At 38.7% G+C, this 25972-nt stretch overlaps 1 protein-coding gene across 2 annotated transcripts in view; it reads right to left on the reverse strand.

Moving 5' to 3' along the window:
* Positions 1 to 986: 986 nt before the first annotated feature.
* LOC134754311 (kelch domain-containing protein 4) overlaps positions 987 to 25972 on the reverse strand; it is a 38098-nt gene continuing 13112 nt past the window's right edge. Inside the window, exons 3-9 of one of the 2 annotated variants that reach the window (XM_063690557.1) lie at positions 25463 to 25584; positions 18514 to 18622; positions 18120 to 18347; positions 12238 to 12450; positions 11945 to 12125; positions 9098 to 9316; positions 1221 to 1739 (exon numbers count right to left, since the gene is read on the reverse strand). In XM_063690557.1, the coding sequence (XP_063546627.1) occupies positions 1597 to 1739; positions 9098 to 9316; positions 11945 to 12125; positions 12238 to 12450; positions 18120 to 18347; positions 18514 to 18622; positions 25463 to 25584 (1215 nt within the window). In that variant the 3' untranslated portion in view covers positions 1221 to 1596. Of the gene's footprint in view, positions 1740 to 9097; positions 9317 to 11944; positions 12126 to 12237; positions 12451 to 18119; positions 18348 to 18513; positions 18623 to 25462; positions 25585 to 25972 lie in introns of both variants that reach the window. The other variant, XM_063690558.1, reaches the window with a different exon arrangement.

A 25972-nucleotide genomic window follows, 5' to 3' on the forward strand; every position in this document is an offset into this window, starting at 1 on the left:
ACAAACTATTTACTATGTAGATTTTCTTTGGCTTTGTGATTTTCGTGTCGTACATGTGTTTTTCAGATACTTGAGTTTTTACAAGCTTTTATTTAACTTGCCCTGTTAGTGTGAGTCAAATCTTGGAAGCTAGACCCAATTACCGATTTCCGATTGAGCTGAAATTTTGCATACATATGTAATTCGGATGATAATGCAATATTATGATGACATGGTACTGATCTGATGATGGAGACAGGAAGTGACCATGGGATCTCTGTGATAAAACAACACTAACTAATTGTGTTTGGAGTTGTTAGAATTGTCTAGATGAGTATTAGTTGCTTATGGAAAGAAAAGTATGGTAAGCGATAATAGCTTGGTACCAAAAATGTGTTTTGTTTTTCGAATAACTTATTAAGTTGTACTTTTAGACATATAAATAAAAAAAATATTATACTTTCAAGTAGATTATCGGAAAAAAAATTTGAGTAGTTTTTGCGCAATTGAAGGTATGAATTTGTGGTGACATCAAAAAACAATTTCGTTTTTGCGATCACTAACATTCTGCAGTTGATAAACTAACCTAAATTTAAATTTAATTTAATTTAATTGAACTTGGCACCCATTTAGATCTCACTTCTTTTGTCGTTGAAGTCAACAACCTAGGCATATATAATATATTGAACTTAGCTCTCATTTCACATTTATGTTTTTGATGGGATATCATATCGCTTATATGAGCGCGGCTGCCGCTCGCTCGGGCACGTTCGCGTCAAGGTTATCGTATCGCACCGTTCCCCGCCCCGCTGCTCCACGGCCGCCGCACCGTGCGCCGTGATAAATACCTATTATTTAATTATTTATAAGTAATGATATTACACTATTGATGTGCGCTAAATATTGAAATAATAATTAATATAAAATCCTAGTTAATAACGTAATAAATCGTAAGTCGACTATACTCTTAGTTGTAAGTAGTTATAATAATAAGTACTATAAAACTTATGTTTGGATAAAAAAAAAATTAAGCGTGGTATTTTACTCGTTATATAGGTATTCACGTGAAGACTACATAAAGACAGGCTGTCATCAATTTTGTTGCTGTAATTCTTATTACAGGCACTACAAGTAAGTGTTCCGAATAGAATCAATTAATTGAAAAATTATAATGAAATTATACAAATTTTACTAGTTTCTGATTTATTTCCTTATATTCACCCAACTACCTATCTGGATGCCAAATTTGAACTTTCTAGGTCATCTGGAACAGGGTTAGTTTTTTGGTCTATATGTCAATATATACGTGATAAAAATGACGATTTTTGGACGTTAATATTTAAGTAACCGTTTGAGGTGCGATTATGAAATTTGAAGAACATATGTATGTCGCAAGTTTCAATATATGAGCCAAATTTGACATGTTTATGTGAAATAGTTTTTGAGTTATGAGGGGGTCAAAGTGGCTCCAGATGGTTCATGTAATATTACACACGGTGCTGCTCGCCAGTTCTGTTAGCATGAACTTGGCTTGACACGCTACCGCGTGTCTAGATATTTGATTGTTCAGAGTAGATATACAGTAGGTATATTCATATATACATTATATGGCTTATATTAATCTTGATCAGATTGAGTGGAGGAATCGTGTTGGTCGGAGTCGCTGCCGGAGTCCGAGTCGGAGTCTGAGTCTGAGCCGAGCCATTCGGGCAGCGGCGGCTGCGGCGCGAGCGTCTTCCACTCGCTTAGCTTGTGCAAGTCTGTAACAAAACAAACGCACCATTCACTGTAACTACCTACCTACAGTAAGTACCTAGTACCTACCTACTTTACTTATACCTAATAATAAACTGGTAGGTATATCTATCTATCTACACACAACACAACACTAGAGAGAACAACACTCAAGATAAACTATTTTGTTACAACAAATGTATTATCTGTAAAAAAGATAATAAAAACGTATATAGAGTTAAACCAAGATAAGTCTGCAACGATTTTGATAGCACACGCAGTACAAGTGTTATTTTAACCGTCAAACTTGTATGAAATTATGACGTATAAATAAATAATACTTGCACTGCGTGTGCTATCAATATCGTTGCAAACTTATCTTGTTCTAACTCTATCGATTTAATAATGACATTTAAATTTCGAACATCTCTGAAAAAATATATGGAAGTTGATTCTATTCGACCTCATTTCTATTAAGGTCAATTACGGATAAGTGTGGCTGGCGGCTGGCGTTCACACCGGGGCTTGTTTAGCCAAGCCGTATCGTAGCACCGTTACAGTTTACACATTGATTAGTGTTTATGCGAGTTCATACATTAGTGCGTTTAGTGGCAAATGTATTAATTCGCAATGATTCGATCAAATTATGGAAGACAAACTAATTAATACCGTTTTGAAACTGATGTATGTACCTTTGGGTATGTCGCTTTATGCACACTAGCGTCCCTAGTGATGTGCCGAGAAAGTGCGGGAACGTGAGAATGTTGCGGGCATGTTCTCGAGAACATTCTCTCGGGCGGAAATTTCAGAGAAAGTACAAAAAATGTGTACGAATTCAGTTTTTATTTTGTTCGTGTATCATTCTATAAGTAATATTGTCTTCGGTTACCGCGATAGTTCCTCATGAAATAAAACTATGAAAACGGATTATATCGCGTATATTGAGTTTATAATACATCCCGACGTTTCGAACCCTTTACAGCGTTCGTGGTCAACGGGTGACTGAGGAAAAATTACAAAGTGCAAAAATACCCACACACTAAAATAATGAACAATCATAGACTACAAACTTTAAGGCTGGTTGTACATGCAAAATCGGTTCATAAGGCTAGTTATACACTACAATTATTTTCAAGTAAAGATATATATTTATACGCGATAAAAACTACGCCGGCTCCAACCCTACACCACGGACCCGAGAAGATTTAATTCCCTCCTAAATTGTAGGAGGGTATCCCAATATGGGACCGGCAACAAACTCGGCGGGACACATCTTTTCAAAACATATTTTACTCAGAATGTCCAGCATCATCCAACACTAAGGTCTCACAGTCTATGTCTCACTTACTCCTTTATCAGATGGACTACAGGATCCCAAGCTGGTGGTAGAGAAAAGCCATCTTCCCTATTAAAGTTTGGATATTTCTTAATCTCAATGGCCTCGCGCAGCATTCTGGGTATGTAACGCTTCTCCTTGGCAAGAACCAGAGGCTTATCAAACTTGATTGAGTGATTGGCTTTATCCATGACATGCTCACAGACTGCAGACCTAGGTCGACGGTGCCTGACATCAGCTATGTGTTCCTTCACCCGAGTGGAAATGCTCCGTTTCGTCTGCCCGACATATGATAGGCCACACTCACAGTCCAGCCTGTACACTCCTGCAATCTGTAGAGGGGTATTGCATTTTACAGGCCTCAGGAATTGTGACATCTTCTTCATTGGCTTGAAATATGTTTTTATAGAAGCACGCTTCAAGATGTGGCTGATCCTGTCCGTGACCCCCCTGACAAAAGGCAGAATGGCAGGCCTGCGCTCGACTGTGGGGGTCTTAATGTGGGACCTCTGGTTGACCCGCGGTATCCTGAGCTCGTTTGCCTGGAGCGCGCGCCTGGCATGCTGGAGCTTCGCGGCCAGATGCTGGTCATCACATACCCTCTGGGCTCTCTGAAACAATGATTTGCCTACTGTAACAAGTTGACTGGGATGGTGATGCGATTTGCCATTTAAGTACCTATCAGTTTGAGTAGGTTTCCTATACACAGTGCGACCTAGGGTGTTATCAGGATTTCTTTTTACCAATACATCTAAGAAGGGGAGAGAACAGTCTTTTTCCAACTCCATAGTAAATTTTATTTTGCTATGGATGGAATTTAGGTGATCCAAGAAAGTTGAAACACTGGAGACACCGGAGACCCCATGGCCACGCCGTCGACTTGAAGGTAGAATTCACCATTCCATAGCAAGTAGCCAGATGTAAGGCAATGTTCCAACAGCTTAGCATATTCCTCTGACATGTTCTGCTCACATAACCTCTTCTTGACAATTTCAATGCAGTCTTGTACCGGTAGGCTTGTAAATAGCGACTGAACGTCAAAACTGACCATGATCTCATCATCAGTCAATGTTAGGTCTTTAATCTCACCGATGAAATGGTAAGAATCCTTTGTATGCGTGCTAGTGTTACCACGTAATGCTGAGAGGGCTCCCGCGAGGCTCAAAAATAAATAAATTAAAATAAATAAATAAATAAATCAAAAATAAATTGGCTCAGCACCTCGCGGGAGCCCTCTCAGCATTACGTGGTAACACTAGCACGCATACAAAGGATTCTTACCATTTCATCGGTGAGATTAAAGACCTAACATTGACTGATGATGAGATCATGGTCAGTTTTGACGTTCAGTCGCTATTTACAAGCCTACCGGTACAAGACTGCATTGAAATTGTCAAGAAGAGGTTATGTGAGCAGAACATGTCAGAGGAATATGCTAAGCTGTTGGAACATTGCCTTACATCTGGCTACTTGCTATGGAATGGTGAATTCTACCTTCAAGTCGACGGCGTGGCCATGGGGTCTCCGGTGTCTCCAGTAGTCGCTGACATCTTTATGGATGACTTCGAGGAGAGGGCACTCTCATTGGCTCCTGTGCGACCGAAGATATTTAAAAGATACGTAGATGACACTTTTACTAACCTTCCAAAAAATAGTGTTTCAACTTTCTTGGATCACCTAAATTCCATCCATAGCAAAATAAAATTTACTATGGAGTTGGAAAAAGACTGTTCTCTCCCCTTCTTAGATGTATTGGTAAAAAGAAATCCTGATAACACCCTAGGTCGCACTGTGTATAGGAAACCTACTCATACTGATAGGTACTTAAATGGCAAATCGCATCACCATCCCAGTCAACTTGTTACAGTAGGCAAATCTTTGTTTCAGAGAGCCCAGAGGATATGTGATGACCAGCATCTGGCCGCGGAGCTCCAGCATGCCAGGCGCGCGCTCCAGGCAAACGAGCTCAGGATACCGCGGGTCAACCAGAGGTCCCACATTAAGATCCCCACAGTCGAGCGCAGGCCTGCCATTCTGCCTTTTGTCAGGGGGGTCACGGACAGGATCAGCCACATCTTGAAGCGTGCTTCTATAAAAACATATTTCAAGCCAATGAAGAAGATGTCACAATTCCTGAGGCCTGTAAAATGCAATACCCCTCTACAGATTGCAGGAGTGTACAGGCTGGACTGTGAGTGTGGCCTATCATATGTCGGGCAGACGAAACGGAGCATTTCCACTCGGGTGAAGGAACACATAGCTGATGTCAGGCACCTTCGACCTAGGTCTGCAGTCTGTGAGCATGTCATGGATAAAGCCAATCACTCAATCAAGTTTGATAAGCCTCTGGTTCTTGCCAAGGAGAAGCGTTACATACCCAGAATGCTGCGCGAGGCCATTGAGATTAAGAAATATCCAAACTTTAATAGGGAAGATGGCTTTTCTCTACCACCAGCTTGGGATCCTGTAGTCCATCTGATAAAGGAGCAAGTGAGACATAGACTGTGAGACCTATATGTTGGATGATGCTGGACATTCTGAGTATAATATGTTTTGAAAAGATGTGTCCCGCCGAGTTTGTTGCCGGTCCCATATTGGGATACCCTCCTACAATTTAGGAGGGAATTAAATCTTCTCGGGTCAGTGGTGTAGGGTTGGAGCCGGCGTAGTTTTTATCGCGTATAAATATATATCTTTACTTGAAAATAATTGTAGTGTATAACTAGCCTTATGAACCGATTTTGCATGTACAACCAGCCTTAAAGTTTGTAGTCTGATTGTTTATTATTTTAGTATGTGGGTATTTTTGCACTTTGTAATTTTTCCTCAGTCACCCGTTGACCACGAACGCTGTAAAGGGTTCGAAACGTCGGGATGTATTATTAATATACGCGATATAATCCGTTTTCATAGTTTTATTTCATTCTATAAGTGTTTAATAAATGTTTAAAACAGTTTGAAAACGAACAAATTATTCTAAGGGCAACTTTCTCTTCACTCTCAAGAAATTCCCGAGCATGTTCTCGGGAATGTTCTCGCGAAAACTTTCTCGAGAACTTTCTCGGCACTTTCTTTGTCCGTTTATTGTAGGAAACATACTAAATTATTGGGATAATGTTTCTTTTATGCTCAAATAAATGTCGTATATGTGTTTTATTGATATTAGTAGAGCGACCTGGTTTCGAAACAATATTTTAAACTTAATAGAGTAAAATTCTCATTGCTCTCAAGAATATTCTCGGGAAAGTACTCTACTAAAATTCTGTGCTATTATAATTTTATATAAAAATGGAAATCTAATAAATAAATAAATAATAAATAAATAAATATTATAGGACATTCTTACACAGATTGACCAAGTCCCACGGTAAGCCCAAGGAGGCTTGTGTTATGGGTACTCAGACAACGATATATATAATATATAAATACTTAAATACATAGAAAACACCCATGACTCGGGAACAAATATCTGTGCTCATCACACAAATAAATGCCCTTACCGGGATTCGAACCCAGGACCATCGGCTTCACAGGCAGGGTAACTACCCACTAGGCCAGACCGGTCGTCAAATGCGAAACACTTTTTTTTAAATATTAACAACAACTTCGAAATAACTTAAAGGGTAAATTTTTAAAGAGGGTGTTTTTTCAACATTTATATGGCATTTTTTTTATTTTTGGAAAATCGAATTTATAATTATCGTTTTAGGAAGGGTTTAATAACAACAAAAAATATACTGTAGGAGGCACCGCTCTACTTTGTATAGTTGGCTAGATATGGACGTTTAAATATCGACATTTGTATGGCACTATTCAGCTATTTGTAAGGCGCGTTTGACATGTATATAGTATTTTTTCGAGATTTTATGTCAGTATAACATTTAAAACTTTCGCTTTTTGAACACATATTAAATCACATTTACAATAGGGTCACTTTTCGTCGGGTAGTCACACAAATCTTTGTTTTGATATTTTGCTGGGACGTCAGTTAGCCGCGACCACGACCAGTGAAACCTGTGTCGAAACGTCAGTAAATAAAGGTAACAAAATAAATTCGCGATAGAACCGATGTAAATTAATTTTATAGCAGTATCAAAATTTGTTTGGCACTATTGTTTATTTTTGTGGCATTTGTAAGACCCTGGCGATATTTGAATGGCACCTTTTCGATATTTGTATGGCACTTTGTCGACATTTTTATGTCACATTCGATATTTGTACGGTCAAAGTATCCATACAAATGTCGGCAATAATCTTTTTGGGCCATTTTCGTACATTTCGTATATTTACCTATTTATTTAAAAATTTAAATCAGGCAACAAGGCCCATATTATGTACCCGATTCACGTATTTATTAAACACACCATTCTTACACCATATTGCTAACTTGTATTATAGTGAAACACATTTTTATTTTTATTGTATATCAATAAATAAGGAATGTCGTAGTGGCCGTACCAAAATACGTCGTTCGAAAAGATTAACTGTTATTTGGTCAAAAATACCGTTTCTGTGTCCACTATCGTTGAAAATAGAAGCCCAAGTAATGTACCTACTATTGTATCGTTAATAAACATGTAATGGTAGATCAATAGACAAACCAGATTTAGGGAGGTATCCTTGAGTCATATAAAAACAGTGCTGCGCGGTACAACCACAAAAAGGCTTTCCTGATTTTAATAAATAACGCATTATTTGTTTTATAATTAGTTAGTAGGTAAGTTTATTAACTGCAAAATGTTAGTGATCGCAAAAACGGAATTGTTTTTTGATGTCACCACAAATTCATACCTTCAATTGCGCAAAATCTACTCAAAAATGTTTTCGATAATCTACTCGTTTTTTATTTATATGGCTAAAAGTACAACTTAATAAGTTTTTGAAAATAAAAATTTTTTTGGTACCAAGCTATTATCGCTTACCGTACTTTTCTTTCCATAAGCAACTAATACTCATCGAGACAATTCTAACAACTCCAAACACAATCAGTTAGGGTTGTTTTATCACAGAGATCCCATGGTCACTTCCTGTCTCCATCATCAGATCAGTATCATGTCATCATTGCATTATCATCCGAATTACATATGTATGCAAAATTTCAGCTCAATCGGAAGTCGGTAATTGGGTCTAGCTTCCCAGATTTGAATCACACTAACTAACAGGGCAAGTTAAATAAAAGCTTGTAAAAACTCAAGTATCTGAAAAACACATGTACGACACGAAAATCACAAAGCCAAAGAAAATCAACACAGTAAATAGTTTGTATTCAAAATACTATGGACGTCTTATAAGGAAATGTGCGGGAGCATGTTCTCATCGAGAACATTTCCGAGAACATGCTCGGGAATTTCCCGAGAGTGAAGAGAAAGTCGCCGTTATAATATACTATTACATTTGAATGTTTGCGGATGTCTATCAATTACTTAAATAATGATTAACGAACATTAACATTTTTACTTTTTTGCAAATTTTTGTAACTTTCTCGGTAATTCTCATCCAAGAGAATGTTCTCGAGAAAGTGCGGGAATTTCCAAGAGAAGGAATTTCCGAGAGCGAGAACATTCTCCAAGCGTCCCCCACCGTCCTCTTGATGCAACCCCTCCTCTTAGCATAAAATATCCGATCCGATTGACGGTTTATATTTACTTTTGAGAAATGTATTAAGAAAATATTAAACTACTCAATATGAGGGCTCACTATCCCGCAGCCACATTCAGTCGAGATTTATTATTTATGATGCGTTGTGTGATCAAATGCCGCAATGGCGGTCGTAACATGCTATCCCTAACCACTCGTGTGATCGGTGTGATGTTTTCATGAAACTCGCTTTCAGCTCGTTTCGTAAACCCACAAGCGTATTTTAATGCCTACATGATTGTAGCAGCCACATACCTATAAACTACTAATATGTTAATTACCTAGCTAAACTTGGAATCCATTTGTTTCGTGTATTGCCTACATGTAGAGACCCCAGCAGTCACATTTTAATTTTACGTTACGGTAGTTTTATTTTGGGTGCAGAGGAAGTTAAAGATAGCCATAACTCACCTAAACTATACAAATCAGACAGGTAGAATTGTTTTTCATCTTTTTCTAGGATTCCACCGTAGACGTAGAGAACGGATCGTTGCACGGCCATCATGGCTGACATGCGCGGGCACGGGCCGGGCACGGCGCGCGCGCAGGCCGGCGCGCCGGCGCCGGGGGCCACGGCGGCGGCCGGCGCTGCGCCGCCCAGCTTCATTGTGAACACCTCGTCAGTTACCACTGTAAACAAGCATATCTAATAGTATTTTATACAATCGTGATATAATAGAGAGCTTTTCAGTCGAGTACCGTGTTTAAGCAACGAAGCTTGCTGAGTTGCTTAAGTTAAGGTACGAGATTGAAAAGCTTGATTATATCACTATTGTATACAATACTTTTTCTACGAGACAAAAAAATAATACTTTCAACTAGTAGAATCATATAAGTAAACAAACCAAAATATACAGCTAAGATACGCGAGCTGCCGCAGCCCGCGATACCTTCATACTCGTACGCGCCCCGGCCGCGGCCGCCGCGGGCCCGGCGCCCCCGGCGGGTTGGTCAACTTGGTCAACGACACCTCCTCGTAACTCATGAGGCCCAGGTACCTGCTTCTTGCTAAATTCAGTTTTAAGACAGTTTTTTTCTCGATTTGGGCCACCTCAGCCTATGGAGACTAACAAGCAACGCTAAGCGGTTTTCGTAGGGTATGGATGTTGCTATATGAAGGGTGTCACATGCGCGTTTCTGACTTATGAAGCAATTATTTCTACTACAACATAAAATAAAATGTTTTTGTTGTTCAATTACAAAGCAGATGCGACGCAGCAGCGTGTTTAAGTAGGCTAATTTGCATTGAATCGAGTCTCCTTAAACAAGAAACATTTTATCGAAATGTATGAAGTTCTATTTTCAAAATTTTTATAATTGACTAAACCGTATCGATAAAATTCTTATGCTTGAGTCGGAAGTGCCATAGACTATCTAACTTTGAAAAGAGTAAGGTTGTAGTGTTGCATATTAAGTTGTAATACACAGATTATACTCGACGAGTAGAAAAATGTTCTTTTAAAGGCTGGCGTCCACTAGGCTCGCCGAGGCGAATCGCAATAATTCGCCTTCTATACATTTACTATGAAACTGCGTCTATTGACGAAGAGCCGCGGCGCGTAGAATCGAATTTACCATTCATAGTAAATGTATAGAAAGCGAATTATTGCGATTCGATTCGATTCGCCTCGGCGAGTCTAGTGGATGCCAGCCTTTATAGGCTATATTTTCTAATGCAACTCTTCGTCAATGGACGTAGTTGCATTAGAAAATATAGGAGGCGAATTATTGCGAATCGATTCGATTTGCCTCGGCGAGTCTAGTGGACGCCAGCATTTATAGTCGGACCGCGCTGACTCTACACTGAACTGTATAAAAGTTAAACATCTATGAAAATAAAATAACGTTCAGTAACTCTTTCAGTTAATAACGTTCAGTAACTCTTTCAGTTACTTTATCTATATCTCGTGTAACTTTATCACGCTGAGAGAGAGTGAGATTAAATACTTAATAGTACATTACTACAGAGGCCGGGAAGTAAGGGGTTGCCGGCCGAATGCATATATACGGCCGAACGTAGTGAGGCCGGATAGTTATGAGGCCGACAACCCCTTTTCACGCCGATGTATGTATAGTGCTTTTCTCAAACATGCAATCAATCCACGAAATCAAAGTTTTAATTCTAAAGAAACTAAAAGTAAACTAGGCACAAAATATAACTACCACCTGTACCTGTCTTTATCACACGTGTCGTATATTTTACACATGTAGTTAATCAATTTATTACACAAATGTTCAAAGGTATATTTACGTATCTTTGATTTTTCGCCTTGCATCCTTCTGACTGTAGTGTTAGTAGCCACATAACTAAGATTACATCGTTTTTTATGTTGATATTATGCTTCACATACATCGTTGCCTTAAACATGGAGTATAATTAACAGGTATTCATTTAATATTTTCGTCGGAACTCATATTAAATAACACAATAAACAACGCACAATAAATCCAATAAAATAGAATTACAGATACACAATGAAAAATGTTCAACTTTACCTCCAAAACGATTAAAAAAACACCAACGCGTGTTTGAGTAGACATTTTTACCGCTAATATTTAAATGAAATATAGTTTGTCAAAGGACTGTCTCATTTCAAACATAGACAGAGATAATCATACTATCTTTGTCTTACACTGGTACTAGCAAAAGAAAAGGATGAGTATAGTTTTTTTTGTTCTTATTTACTGACAAACTGATTTGACCAACTATATTTTAAATCTGTATTTGTATTTGCAATTCAAAATTATTGGAATTTGTTAATAATGTTTTATTTATATATTTTTTGTAAATTCGATACAAATAAAACTGCAAAATATATTAATTATCGTTTATTGTTTTTTTTTTTAAGGGGTATTGGCAGAATGTCATTCCGAACCATAAGCAAATATTGGTTATAGTTTTTTTTTTGGCTGAATGCCATGATGCTGTGTCACAAATATATGTGAAATGGAAATTAAAAAAGAGCCACTTCCCGGCCTAGGCCTGCAACTTTGTATGAAATTTCATTACAGGCCCCTCGTCTAGCCGCGCCGGAGTCGTGATACTTCCCAGCCTAATATAAAGAACGTAATATCAATATTACATAGCATGTTTGAGAAAACAAAGTTAATTAAAATTTAATAGCTAAGCACTTGCAACGAAAAAATGTATATACCGGTACGTTACAGTTTTCGTTGTAAGTATTTAAATGTTCGTTTAATGCGCTTGTTCGCATATATTATAGTACTTATTGGCGGTTGTGACTGTTGTGAACGCACCTGTGACGGGGTCCGGAGCAGAGTGAACGTTAGCGAGTGGCGCGAGCGGCGCGGCAGGCCCGCGCGGCGCTGGCTGCTGACTGCGCAGTGTCACGCTGTGCCACTTGCCCGCCTCCAAGTCAAGCATTCGGAGATCATCACTCATTTCACCTACTAATTCTTCTTCTGTCTCTTCTACGTCCTGCAAACGGCATCTTTTTAGGTTTTTGTTGTAAAATTAGGAATCTTTTTGGCCGAGGTCTATATTATGATATATACCTAGGAGGAAAAAACAGGGGATATTGTAAACTCACTGTGACTCCACCAAAAACGTATGCTCTCGAGGAGTGTGTGTTGACGGCGGCGGCGAGCTGCGCGCGCGGCGGCGGCGCGAGCGGCCCGCCGGTCAGCGCGCGCCACGCCCAGCCACCGTCCGGCCGCGCCGTCAGCCGGAACAGGTCCGCGTGCGTCAGCGCTCGCTCCGTGCGGCCCTCGCGCGCCCGAGAAAACCCGCCGTACACTATCAGCTGACGAAACACCACTCACCATTATTCAATGCTGTATTCGTGAGCTCGACCATCGACATTCAATACGAGTACATATGTAATCTCCTTAAGGCAAATAATTTAAAAAAAATCCACGAGCTACGAGAGATCTGGAAATACCCAAGGGCCTACCGCTAACATCGATAATCAAAATTTCGTCATCTGCCTCATCGCTTTCGCATATTCGGGCAATAGAGAGAGATACTGGGGTAAGTAAGTGCAAAAATATATGGAGAAATTGGAGAAGTATATTTATTTTCTCAAACATGCTACAGTCCGTTAACTCTTAGAACGACATTCGTTTTTCGGGTAAAATCGGACGTAATCGCGTAATAGAAAGTGACAGTTTCTTACTGATTTAGTTGCAATCCAACACCCAAAGAGTGCAGTCGTCTTTCCAGCCTTAAAATATATAGAGTAGTTAATACCACCATAACTAGTAGGTAAACAATATATTTAATTTCATATTTTTGGCAACTATGGGGACTCGTCTCAAAAAGGGTATTTCTGTAAATGGTCAATCACGGGAAATCATATATAATGTATACCAATATTTTTCAAAAGAAGCGGAAACTTTTAAGAATAGTGATACTTGTAAATATTTTAATAAAATTCAAGACCGGGTGATAGAAGCAACAGGAATTACAAACCATACATTAAGAAAAATATTAAGCGAAGCCGACCAAAAACCTCCATCCATGCCCTTTGAAACGCCAAAGAAAAAGAGACCGAGAAAGGACTGTGTTAAATCTGGATAGTTTTGATTACGATGTAATCAGGAGGATGGTATATGATTTCCATAATAGATTCAAAGAACGCCCGAATTTGAAAAAATTGCGGTTGAAGCTAATAGAAGCTATTAATTTCAAGGGTTCTACAGTCACGCTACGAAAAATGGGATTTCGGTACTGTAAAACAAGGGATAATCGAAAAACTTTGATGGAAAAGCATGATGTGCGACTGAAAAGGACCAAAGGTAGGGATATAGTGTATATGGACGAGTCATATATACACACGTCGCACGTTGGTAGCAAAGGTTGGTCAGACTCTAGCAACGCAGGAATTAAAAAACCAATTTCCAAAGGACAACGTCTCATAATAGCTCACGCCGGCAGTGAAAATGGTTTTATACCTGGTGCGTTGCTTATGTATAAATCTACAGACACAACAGGCGATTATCACAAAGAGATGAATAGCAAGAACTATGAAAAACCGGCCAAGTGCGAGTCGGACTCGCGTTCCAAGGGTTCCGTACATAACACAATTTAAACAATGTATGTTTTATGTGAAACGTGAGTGAAATGTCTTTTAAAAACCCGTAGGGGTCGGATCAAAAACTAAGTAATTAAGCCCGACTCACGCTTGACTGCACATTTCTAATAGGTTTTCCTGTAATCTATAGGTAAAGATCTATTTTTGTGTATTTTTTTCAAAATTTTAGACCCGGTAGTTTCGGAGATAAAGGGGGGAAATGGTCATTTTTTGCCTATTTTCTTGAATATCTTCTAAATTGTTTATCCTAAAATTATAAAAAAAATATATTTGAGATTCTCACAATGAGCTCTTTCATTTGATATGTAACACGATATAGTTTAAAAAACTTTATTTTTTAATTTTTACATTTAACCCCCAAAAGTGGCCCCCATGTTTAATATACTATACGCTTCTTTTAATATACTTACATATAATATACGCTTCGCGTTCGCGTGTTGTTCGCCTACGTAGTACGTAGTACGCTGCGTTAGGCAATCCAACATACATACTTATATAGCCGCAGCCTTATCGGATTGCACCAAAATCACTATGAATATATGGTTCAAAATTTGGCTTGGCACCGACTTAAAACATATCAGTTGGTAACGCATATACTTAAACACGGAACCCTAAAAAGGAAAATATTTTATTTCATCCTTTTTGAGGTCGGTTTATCTTTTTTTTATAAAAGTTTTTATTGCTAAAGTCGTCGTCAATAGAACCTTTAAACAATGTAATCAAATATGACAGACTTTGTTAGCGTTTGACACATAACCTAAAATTTTTACGAAGGTTATTTTCGCTGAAATATTAATAATTAACATTTAATTTAACTACAAATTTATATAAATAAAATATTTAAGTATATAGACTGTTGATAAGGTCTTGGTTGTCCTTTTAAAGAACGAGATTACGAAGTAATGAAGGTAAAACGGTTTGTTTACATTGTTTGCAAGTTCTATTGACGACGACTTTACAAATTTGTTTTCGTTTTTTCATACAAAATTTAACCCCCCAATTTAACCCCTTTAAGGGTTGATTTTCTAAAATGTTATTTTGTTATAAACTTAAACTGGCCGAGGTGGTAGGCGCAGTTTTTCTGGTCGGCGCGGAGTAGAGGTCAGCGCAGCTCGGAACTGCGTGGCGCTGTCGGGGTAAGGGCCAGAAGCACGCCACGGTAAGATCTCGTGGCTACCGGGCCAAATCAGCTTTTTTTGATCTAAAGGACAATCGTGACAAGCGGAATCGCCTGAGAAAAAAAAATAAAACCGGCCAAGTGCGAGTCGGACTCGCGCACGAAGGGTTCCGTACCATTACGGAAAAAAACAGCAAAAAAATCACGTTTTACGTCACGTTTCGTATGGGAGCCCCATTTAAATATTTATATTATTCTGTTTTTAGTATTTGTTATTATAGCGGCAACAGAAATACATCATCTGTGAAAATTTCAATTGTCTAGCTATCACGGTTCATGAGATACAGCCTGGTGACAGACAGACGGACAGACGGACGGACAGACGGACAGCGGAGTCTTAGTAATAGGGTCCCGTTTTTACCCTTTGGGTACGGAACCCTAAAAATACATACCTACTGTTAGGTTAGTTCAACTTGTCTCTTTCGCTCCTGTACCGTTAGGCGAGTCAGTGCATTGAATGGTTACAACGCGAGCGCAGCGCACGTCTTTCATTTATCACAGTGGCGACGTCCAGTTTTTTTTTAAGTACTCACGCGGTCATAATGAATTCGACGATCGGAAATCTACCTGTTTTTGAAGTCGGCAATGACTGGAAGGTGTTTAAGGAAAGATTAAGCATCTGGCTCAGTGCAAACGCAATAATTAAAACAGAAACGGGGGTAGATCGTCAACGCGCCGTGTTGCTAAGTGCACTCAACGAGTCCGCGTATAAATTGGTACGCGAACTAGTTTCACCAAAGACGCTGGAAGAGCTGTCTTATGAAGAAATTGTGAAAGAGGTGGACAAACATTTATTGCCAAAATAAGTCGCTTTTTGCAGAAACGCACAATTTCCACAGGGCCATTCAACAAGTGGACGAAGATTTAACACAGTGGGCTGCAAGAGTTCGTCAGCTAGCATCCGATTGCAATTTTGGTTCCATATTAGATAGCATGCTCCGCGATCGGTTCGTATTGGGCATGCAGGGCGGACCCGTGCGGGACCGATGGTTCACGGAAGATGCAGATTATATATATATACTCGTAGTCCTCCTCATCGATTTCGATGACGGCGACCTCAGCAATTATGGATTACGCCTATTATGGGCTCGAATGTGGCTGGCCAGGCCGAACTTGGTCTTAAAGACTCTATTGCAGGTGCTACAATAGAGTTGGCCAGACCTTTTATAAGGTGTTACATAGAGATTTGGTACATGGTCACCCTGCAAGGGCGTAGCAATGTCTTAAAAACTAGTTAAAGCTAAATAGTTATGTTTAAATTGGTACTTTCAGTGGAAATATAATAATAATCAATTCGTAGTAAATATATAACATTGAATTGGTGAATTATCGTCAAGAAATAATTTTATAATTATAGCAAATTAGAATGTTAATAATTAAATACTAAAAAATATATAGTTAAATGTCAAGTCGCTAGAATTAGAATAGTTAAATTGTCATCAAAGTACTCAGCATTGCTTGGAAGACATTTCTTTGCATCATTCAACTTACAGATATCTAAAATAAACTCTTGCGAGTCCTGCGATAGCCAGTCGGAAATAGATTTTTATACGGTAAAATATCCAAGACTTTTTAGTTCCCGGTTAGGCTGTTTAAATAAATTTTCTCAAACATGCTATGTAATATTGATATTACGTTCTTTATATTAGGCTGGGAAGTATCACGACTCCGGCGCGGCTAGACGAGGGGCCTGTAATGAAATTTCATACAAAGTTGCAGGCCTAGGCCGGGAAGTGCCTCTTTTTTAATTTCCATTTCACATATATTTGTGACACAGCATCATGGCATTCAGCAAAAAAAAAAACTATAACCAATATTTGCTTATGGTTCGGAATGACATTCTGCCAATACCCCTTTAAAAAAAACAATAAACGATAATTAATATATTTTGCAGTTTTACAAAAATATATAAATAAAACACTAACAAATTCCAATAATATTGAATTGCAAATTTACCTACAAATACAGATTTAAAATATAGTTGGTCAAACCAGTTTGTCAGTAAAAAAGAACAAAAAAACTATACTCATCCTTTTCTTTTGGGTGCTAGTACCAGTGTAAGACAAAGATAGTATGATTATCTCTGTCTATGTTTGAAATGAGACAGTCCTTTGATAAACTATATTTCATTTAAATATTAGCGGTAAAAATGTCTATTCAAACACGCGTTGGTGTTTTTTTAATCGTTTTGGAGGTAAAGTTGAACATTTTTCATTGTGTATCTGTAATTCTATTTTATTGGATTTATTGTGCGTTGTTTATTGTATAATATGAGTTCCGACGAAAATATTAAATGAATACCTGTTAATTATACTCCATGTTTAAGGTAACGATGTATGTGAAGCATAATATCAACATAAAAAACGATGTAATCTTAGTTATGTGGCTACTAACACTACAGTCAGAAGGATGCAAGGCGAAAAATCAAAGATTCATAAATATACCTTTGAACATTTGTGTAATAAATTGATTAACTACATGTGTAAAATATACGACACGTGTGATAAAGATAGGTACAGGTGGTAGTTATATTTTGTGCCTAGTTTACTTTTAGTTTCTTTAGAATTAAAACTTTGATTTCGTGGAGATTTCTTTATTTATTTCATTGCATGTTTGAGAAAAGCACTATACATACATCGGCGTGAAAAGGGGTTGTCGGCCTCATAACTATCCGGCCTCACTACGTTCGGCCGTATATATGCATTCGGCCGGCAACCCCTTACTTTCCGGCCTCTGTAGTAATGTACTATTAAAGTACAATTATCATTGAAGCCTAACAGTCAACCGATTTTTTTGCACATTGGCATTTTTACACTTTATACTTACCCCAGTAAGAGGCAAATAGACGAACGAAAGAAGTGGTTTAGGCGAGTGAAAACGACACTGCCACATCACTATTAGATGACGTTTTGTAGTATATTTTTATACATATTAAACGAAAATTGGACTTGTTATACCTAAGCATCATCAGACCTATCGCCATGTAGGTATTCTATTGATTTGCAGACTGAGATAAATTAATGGAATGTAATTTAATTGGAAATGTAAGTTGGCGGCCAATGTTTGGCAAAACTATATCGACAGTACCTACGCCGCATCTATAGGTATACCTATACGATGCTTAGCGCAGGTTTTAATCGGTCGAGATCCCTGAACCCCCCACATAGTGCATATACACGACAATCCTATAGAGAGAGCTGACCTCATCGTTACCGGCCGGCACCATGACGCAGGCGGAGCGCGGCGAGGGCCCGCGGCCGCTGGGCGCCAGCCTGGTCCAGGCGCGCGTGTCTAGACAGAAGCTGTACACATCGTCGAAGTAGCGGCACTCGCGGCCGTCGTCCGTGTACCCGCCGAACACCACAAGCCGCCGCCCCAGTTGCACCATGCGGTGCCCCGACCGCGCCGAAGGACCGTTCCACGCAACTACCTTTTACAATACAATTAATTATTTCTCTTTTAGGTACATACTGACATAAAATATAGTCCGGCAAACCAATGCGCGAAATAAAATAAAATATACTTGAGATCCACCCTTTGCGCCTACACAGGCTTGCCAGACTATACAGTTTGTAACACTAATAATTTTTGTATACCTTTTCCCATTTGTTCTCGGCGAGGGAGTAGCACCACAGATCCTTATAATGGTAAAATTGTGTCTCAGACAAGCTTGTGAATTCGCCGCCAAATACCCATAGTTCGCCTCTGTCAATAAATAAGTAAATTATAAAATAAAAACAATATAATAATATTAGTAAAACTAAAACTCATACATCGGATTGATTTATTTTGTGTTTAAATGAACAAAAGGGGGCCATTGATTTTAGGCCCGCTTCGAACTGATCACGTATACAGTACCTATTTTGTAAAATAAATACGCAATTTATTACGCAGACAAAATATATTGTGAATTAGAAACGGGAGTTATAAATACAAAATAAATATTTTTATTGGTATCATAGAGTAACTTATACTAGAGCGGTACTGTCATAGTAAATTTTGTAACCCCAGTAAATTCACTGCCATCTGTCGACACACATTAAAACTAAAATTGAAGATTTGTAAAAATTCGATAAAATGTATTTAAATATAGATAAATGATTTTTTTTATTTGCATTAATTATTTTGATGATTTTGACCCATGTTCTTTCACTGATATGCGTTAAAATTGTTAAATAACAAACGAAACCGTCAACGCCATCTATACGACTGTAGGCCAAAACTAGTAGCGCCCTCTGAACGAGAATGAAATTTTCTTGATTTTCGAGGAACGTTTTTTCCTTAGACTGTATCCATCTATTACGGAGTTATATCTATCTTTGTTGGTATATAAAGGTAAAATAAGGTTTAGAACCTCATTGATACGTTGATAACTTGACGGTCTTAAATTCGAGAAACATATAAATTTGAAGGTAAAGGCTGCGATGTACATGCTAGTTGAATCTTTAATTTTGTCACAATTTAACTATTGCGACACAGTCTACGGCCCGTGTATATTACAGAAAACAAGTCAGCGTATACAAAAAGTTCAAAATTCTTGCGCAAGATTTAGTGAGCGGCTTGGGCGTCGCGATCGTATAACTCCAGCGCTCAATCAATTAAATTCACTGCAAATGTCCGCGCGGCGGCGGGTCCACCTCGAGTGAGCAACGTTCCGCGTATTAGCACAGCAATCGTCGCGTGCGCTGGCTGACAAGCTGCGGCGCGCAGCCGCGGCCGACTCCGCACGCCCGCGCCGAGCCTTCCATGCGCTGCTGCTGGTACCGCCCGAGTATTGTGCGGCCGCCTTCAGGCATATCCCCCCCCCCCCCCAGTGCGTGAGGCAAAGAGTATCCAACAGTTAAAATCCAGGCTTAAGAAGTTGTACATGAATCATCAAAAGGAGTTCGAGAATATACATGTGACCAGACCCGTGAGGGATGCGTTCATAAAGTTAACTTTTTAGGTAAATACTAACTACACGAAACATATGCTATTCTGTTCCTATGTTAAGTACCCCGTAGAAAAATATTGTTACATTTGTTACCTACTAATGTTCTTTTGTTTATGTTAATTGCATAGTTTCTAATATAATCTTAACTTAATACCTTTCCAATTAGCTGACCAAGGGCGGGTTTAAATCCAGCAAGCTGTACCCGCACCTTTTTCATTACGTACACCATTAAAATGTATAGATAAATACTTACCTAATACCTACTTGCTCTTTATACTTAAGATGGACTAATTACCTACCTAACCCTTATACTATAACTAAGAAAAGCTGTAAAAAGTAATGAAATAAACTCATTTGTATTTGTATAACTTTGAACGAAAAATTCTAGGTGTCATTTTGACTATTGAAAAGGGGCAGAGATGGAGGATGGAGAAAGATTGGTTGGTTCCATTGTGAGCAGGCAGCTGACAAAGTTGGAGGTAAACCAGGAAGAGAGGTCAACTTGGTCGTAATCACAAGCAAATATGACGGCAAGCACAAGAAACTAGATGCCGCGCACGGACACGTGGATGTTTCAAGAGCAGTATTAGTAGGCCCAGATGGCAAAGTCAGCTCCAATTATGGCGTCATCGACCCGCGCACAGGCAAAATCGATTACATCGATCCGAAGACAGGCAAACAAGAGCCTAAACAGGCGTACGTTGACCAGAAAACAGGCAATATCTTGGTCACAACAGGTGTTGTTGATCCTAAATCTGGTAAAGTCGATTCATCGCTTGGACAACAGTTCAGCATTGTTGAGAAAGATGCCACCAAGGCCAACAGGGAAGTTAGACTAGTTGTTATTACAAGCAAATATGATCTTAAGAGCAAGAAACTAGACCCTAACTTCGCTCACGTTGACGCTGTTAAGGGCGTACTAAGCGGTACCGACGGTAAAATTTACACTGACTATGGCATTATTGACCCTAGAACGGGCGATATTCAGGTAACTGACCCTAAGACTGGCAAACAAGAAACCACGCGGATTACCATCTCTCGTTGTGGCACTAACTACACTGGCACTGATAAATATTTAAAGGACGTTTATGTGTACCTGCGGAATCATAATACAGAGATTAGTCGGGAACTTGCTAAATCTGAAATAACCTGATATTGTCTTCGGTTACCGCGATAGTTACTCATGAAATAAAACTATGAAAACGGATTATATCGCGTATATTGAATTTATAATACATCCCGACGTTTCGAACTCTTTACAGCGTTCGTGGTCAACGGGTGACACAACGAGTCAAACGGGTGAAACGTCGGGATGTATTATAAATTCAATATACGCGATATAATCCGTTTTCATAGTTTTATTCCTGAAATAACCTGGTTATTCAATCCTCCGAGTAGTCCTAATATGGGAGGTCTCTTTGAGGCAGCAGTAAAAACAGCTAAAACGCTTATGCGTAGAGTTCTCGGCGAACAAAACCTGACTTTCGAACAGCTTAGTACATTTTTCACCCGTGCGGAGGCAGTTATGAATTCTAGACCTTTGACACCCTTAAGTTCGGATCCAAATTATCTTGAGGTCCTTACCCCCGGACATTTTTTAATAAGTGAGCCTTTGACGGCCCTGCCTGAGTATGACTTTGAGGAGACAAATATCGGTCGACTTAATCGTTTTCAATTGTTACAACGTCTCTCACAACACTTCTGGTCACGCTGGCGTAACGAATACCTACATACCCTACAGTTAAGGCATAAATGGTCGGACCCGACAGACTCGGGTAAAATTGGGGACCTAGTCCTTATTAAGGAAGATAATTATCCTCCCTTACAATGGAGACGCGGACGAATAACTAAGTTACTACCGGGTAATGATAACGTAATAAGAGTTGTAGAACTTCGTACTCAAAAGGGGACTCTAATGAGGCCCGTTGCTAAATTAGCTAGACTTCCACTTGACGCTTAAGATCAACCAAGCGCTACTTGGTTGGGGGGGGGAGTGTATGTTCAGGCATAATAAAACATGTCCATCGGCTACATAATTCAAATGACGCGGGAAAACGCCGTCGTTGCGCCGATCGCGCGACAGTCACGCCGCTCTCCGGTGAGCTCCGCCCGTGGCTAAAAAGGGAAACCAGTCGCAAGAGAAAACAAAATACGGGCGGCACGTTTTTGCTTTCGCGCTGTAATAAAAACGGTTTTATTGTGAAAATGCTATACTTTTGACCTGTGACGGTTCTGTGTTTGTGTAAAAGGTGTTAAGGAACTCGGAACATTAAATTTAAGAACCAACGAGAGCGGGGGCTCTGCCCCTTGCCCAATTGAAGCCGGCTTCGAGGCGGTTAGCAACAGATAATTACCGTGTTATTTGTTTGTGTAGTTGATGATGTGTATTTGCCTGAACATGGGGTTTATGAGAGTATAGTTATTAACATAATTTCTGTCTTCGGATCTACAGACGCCTTCTAAAAAATGACAAAATAAATAAAAACACGCGTCACGTATCCGGCTCGAAGGACCAAAGGGGCTACCTTAAAATATGGCATCCTAATATTGGGGCAATTCAACAGATTCTTCTAAAGCTTTTATTATACAAAAAAAATGTGTAAGAGCAGTTTATGGCTACGGACCTAGGGACTCCTGTAAACCTTTATTCCAAAAACGAGGCTTGCTTACACTAACTGGCCTGTATATTTTAGAATTAGCATGTTATGTTCGAAAAGAGCTCATCGTATGCAACAGTGAAATGCAATCAACGACTTAGACAAAGAGACGAGAACAAATTACTAATGCCAACATGCTCAACCGCTTTATTTAGAAATAACTGTTACGGCATGAGCATCACGGTATATAATAAGATACCAGAAGAAATGCGGAAATTAAAAGACCCATTATTTATGACAAAATTGAAGAAATGGCTAGTAAATAAATGTTTTTACACAATCAAAGAATTTCTGGACGAATAATGTTACTAAATAAATAAATGACAATAAATATTAAATTTGAAAATTATATGAAATATGTGTAGTTTTGTAAGTCAATTATAATATCTAAAAATAATGAATGTATATTCAATTTAAATAATAGCTACAATGGAAAATCAATGTCACGTAAATAGTTTATTGTTAATGTAAATAATGTACCTATATATAGCTTAATCTTAAGATCAATATTTGCATGCTGCCATTGGCTAAACATGTGATACTGCTTATAATGATTATGTGTGAACTTAAAATTACCATGTTTAAGCAAATAAAAATGATAATCATCTAAGACATGATACAATTTTCAGTCGAGGCGTATTTACAAAAAAGGAATACCAAATATGTACTTATGTACTAGATGTCACTTATCAATCTTATCATCGTCCGCTCTTGTGCTGCCCGCAGCCACCTGAATAATTGATGGCAATTTGTTATTTTAATATAATAACGTGCCGCCGCCAATGAGGAACCTGCAAAGTATTTATAGTTTTAAAACTTAGCCAGAAACCTGCTTACACGATACGAGCTGCCTGTAGTTTTTTGCTTTTACTTACCACGTAGATTACGTTCCCTCTGCATTGCCATGGCACATTACTTTAAAAAACTTTGTTCTCGCCCTCTTGCGACTGTCTGTAAGCACTTAAGCAGTCAAATCTAGATGTTCTGATAAAATCGACCTGTCTTAGCTGTCATTTTAGTTTAGTTTGCGTATCTGCCGCATGGCGCTAGTTATAATCTTAGGCATAATGTACGGCCAAGCTGAGTTCGGCCGGATATAACAGCTGTACGTAATAAAAGTGTCTATTGTAATAAGTATTTTTAACTTGTCTCTGTCTTTTGTATGTTTTTTTTTTACGACAAAACTTTTTTTAAATCTAGACTACTGTATATAACTAACACATAAATCAAATTTATTTATACTATTCCAATCTAACCTCAACTTAATACAAATATCGTATCCGCAACAACAACGGTCGAAGTAAAACAAATGCAACACACAAAAAATTCACTGCAACGACCTTTGCCCTCTGTCTACCGCTCGACAACTAGACATACATTTTATCGTTGGGCGCTATTTGTTATGTGTTGTCGAGGGAGTTAAAATAATAATAATTATAAATTACCGACTAAATGTTTATTAACTAATTAAACCTAGACTTAAAACTAAGAGGGCGCCAGGAGAGATTTTGTCTGGTGTTCGACAGGGTTTCTCTGCCTACCCGCTGCCTTTCTGACTAGCTCTGTCTCTGCGCACACCGTTGTGCGTCCACCGAAAAGGGCATTACGTTACGCTAAAACCAATACAATTTAATTTATTTTAATTGCAAAACTAATCAACGCTATAAGTATTTGACTTTACTTTTTACTATGACTTACCCCTTTGTGGAATGTTATGACACTTAATTTCAAAAAGGTAATCAATCACTCTCACTAGTGGGATATCCAGATTCATGTCCATACAATTTCGGTAAGCTATTTCGGAAATCTTAATCACTGCACCAGTAGAGGATACGTGTTTCTCTTTTGAATTCTATTTCAAATCTGCCCGTCATGCATGCGAACGACAACTAAACAAAGAAACTTTGTCTTTAAAAATAAACAAATAAAACTAGGAAAAAGTTCATCCACTGCGGGGTTCGAACCTCCGACCTTCTGTTCGCTAGTCTGAGCGCCTACCGCTGAGCCATGGTGACTGTTAAGGCCGTGGCGGAAATTGATCACCAGTTGCGGCCACTCGTAGTGCAATATAGGGATACAAAATAATGTCAACCTTAGCGCTAAGACGGACGGTTCACAATCACATGAAATTACTTGTTCATTACAGTGTCATTGAAGAGTTCCATTCTGATCATCATCAGCAGTTCCACTTTATCAAATGTCACTTTTTTAAATGTAAATGCTGGATTTGTTGTTGAAATACAAAAATCACTATATGTATGCCTTTAACATTTGAGGAGTTCCCTCGATTCCTCATGGATCCCATCATCAGAACTCGAGCTTGACAAAAATGTTACTTGAAAACCTAACTTGCTTAACAAACATAACGAAGAGGACAAATCGCCAAACGTGAACTATGCGTCATTGAAGAGTTCCGTTCTGATCATCATCAGCAGTTCCACTTCATCAAATGTCACTTTTTTAAATGTAAGTGCTTGATTCATTGATGAAAATACTAAAATCAATATATGTATGCCTTTAACATTTGAGGAGTTCCCTCGATTCCTCATGGATCCCATCATCAGAACTGCTTTTTGACAAAAACGGGAGCAATCTGTATGTATATACTTACAATCCAAAAAAGAATTTTCAAAATCGGTCCCGAAATGACGGACTTATGGAGTAACAAACATTAAAAAAAAAAAAACAAAAAAAAAACATACAACCGAATTGAGAACCTCCTCCTTTGAAATCTTGAAGTCGGTTAAAAATAGGTGATGATTGACTTCCACCCCACCTAAACTACTAGGCATAAAATTTTGAAAAAATACAGAAAATAGTTTACCCATATATTACAGAAAAACATGTGATTACGGAGCCCTAGACGCGCGAGTCCGACTCGCACTTAGACGGTTTATTGTTGAGTAGGTACGTGGCTTGTTTCTCATACGAGTAGACATATATGAAACTGCATACTTATTAGCTGGAATGGCAACCGCCTGGTGGCCGCTGCGTGGTGGCGGAGCCCCTGGCGCCTTCACGCGGCGCCACGTGTTACTTGAAGGATTGAAGAAAATCAGCTCATTGTACACATATGTCTGCAAACAACAACCGACAACTACATTCAGACCAGTCCACTAAGCTCAAATGTGGTGGTTGGTGTGTTTGTCACCCTGATTAAGAACATGATACATTTTGACAAACAGGAAACTTGTTTGAACTTTGAACACCTTGAACTTTGAACTTCACTAACATAGTATCAGGTTAAGTAGGATTAGTTGATACTCAAGGTAATTCCATATTTCCGGTGATGTTACGGGTAACAACATATCCCATTTACCAGTGTTGGCCGAACGCTAATGCCATTAACCATTAAAAAGGTTAATGGCCATTAACCATTAGCCATTGACGGAAAATGAATTAGTAATGGCCATTAACATCAATGGCCATTAATGTTAATTTATTTCAAAAAATTAACAATTAAAA

The sequence above is a fragment of the Cydia strobilella genome, chromosome Z (assembly GCF_947568885.1).
Source record: "Cydia strobilella chromosome Z, ilCydStro3.1, whole genome shotgun sequence".
In the NCBI taxonomy this organism is placed as follows: Eukaryota; Metazoa; Arthropoda; class Insecta; order Lepidoptera; family Tortricidae; genus Cydia; species Cydia strobilella.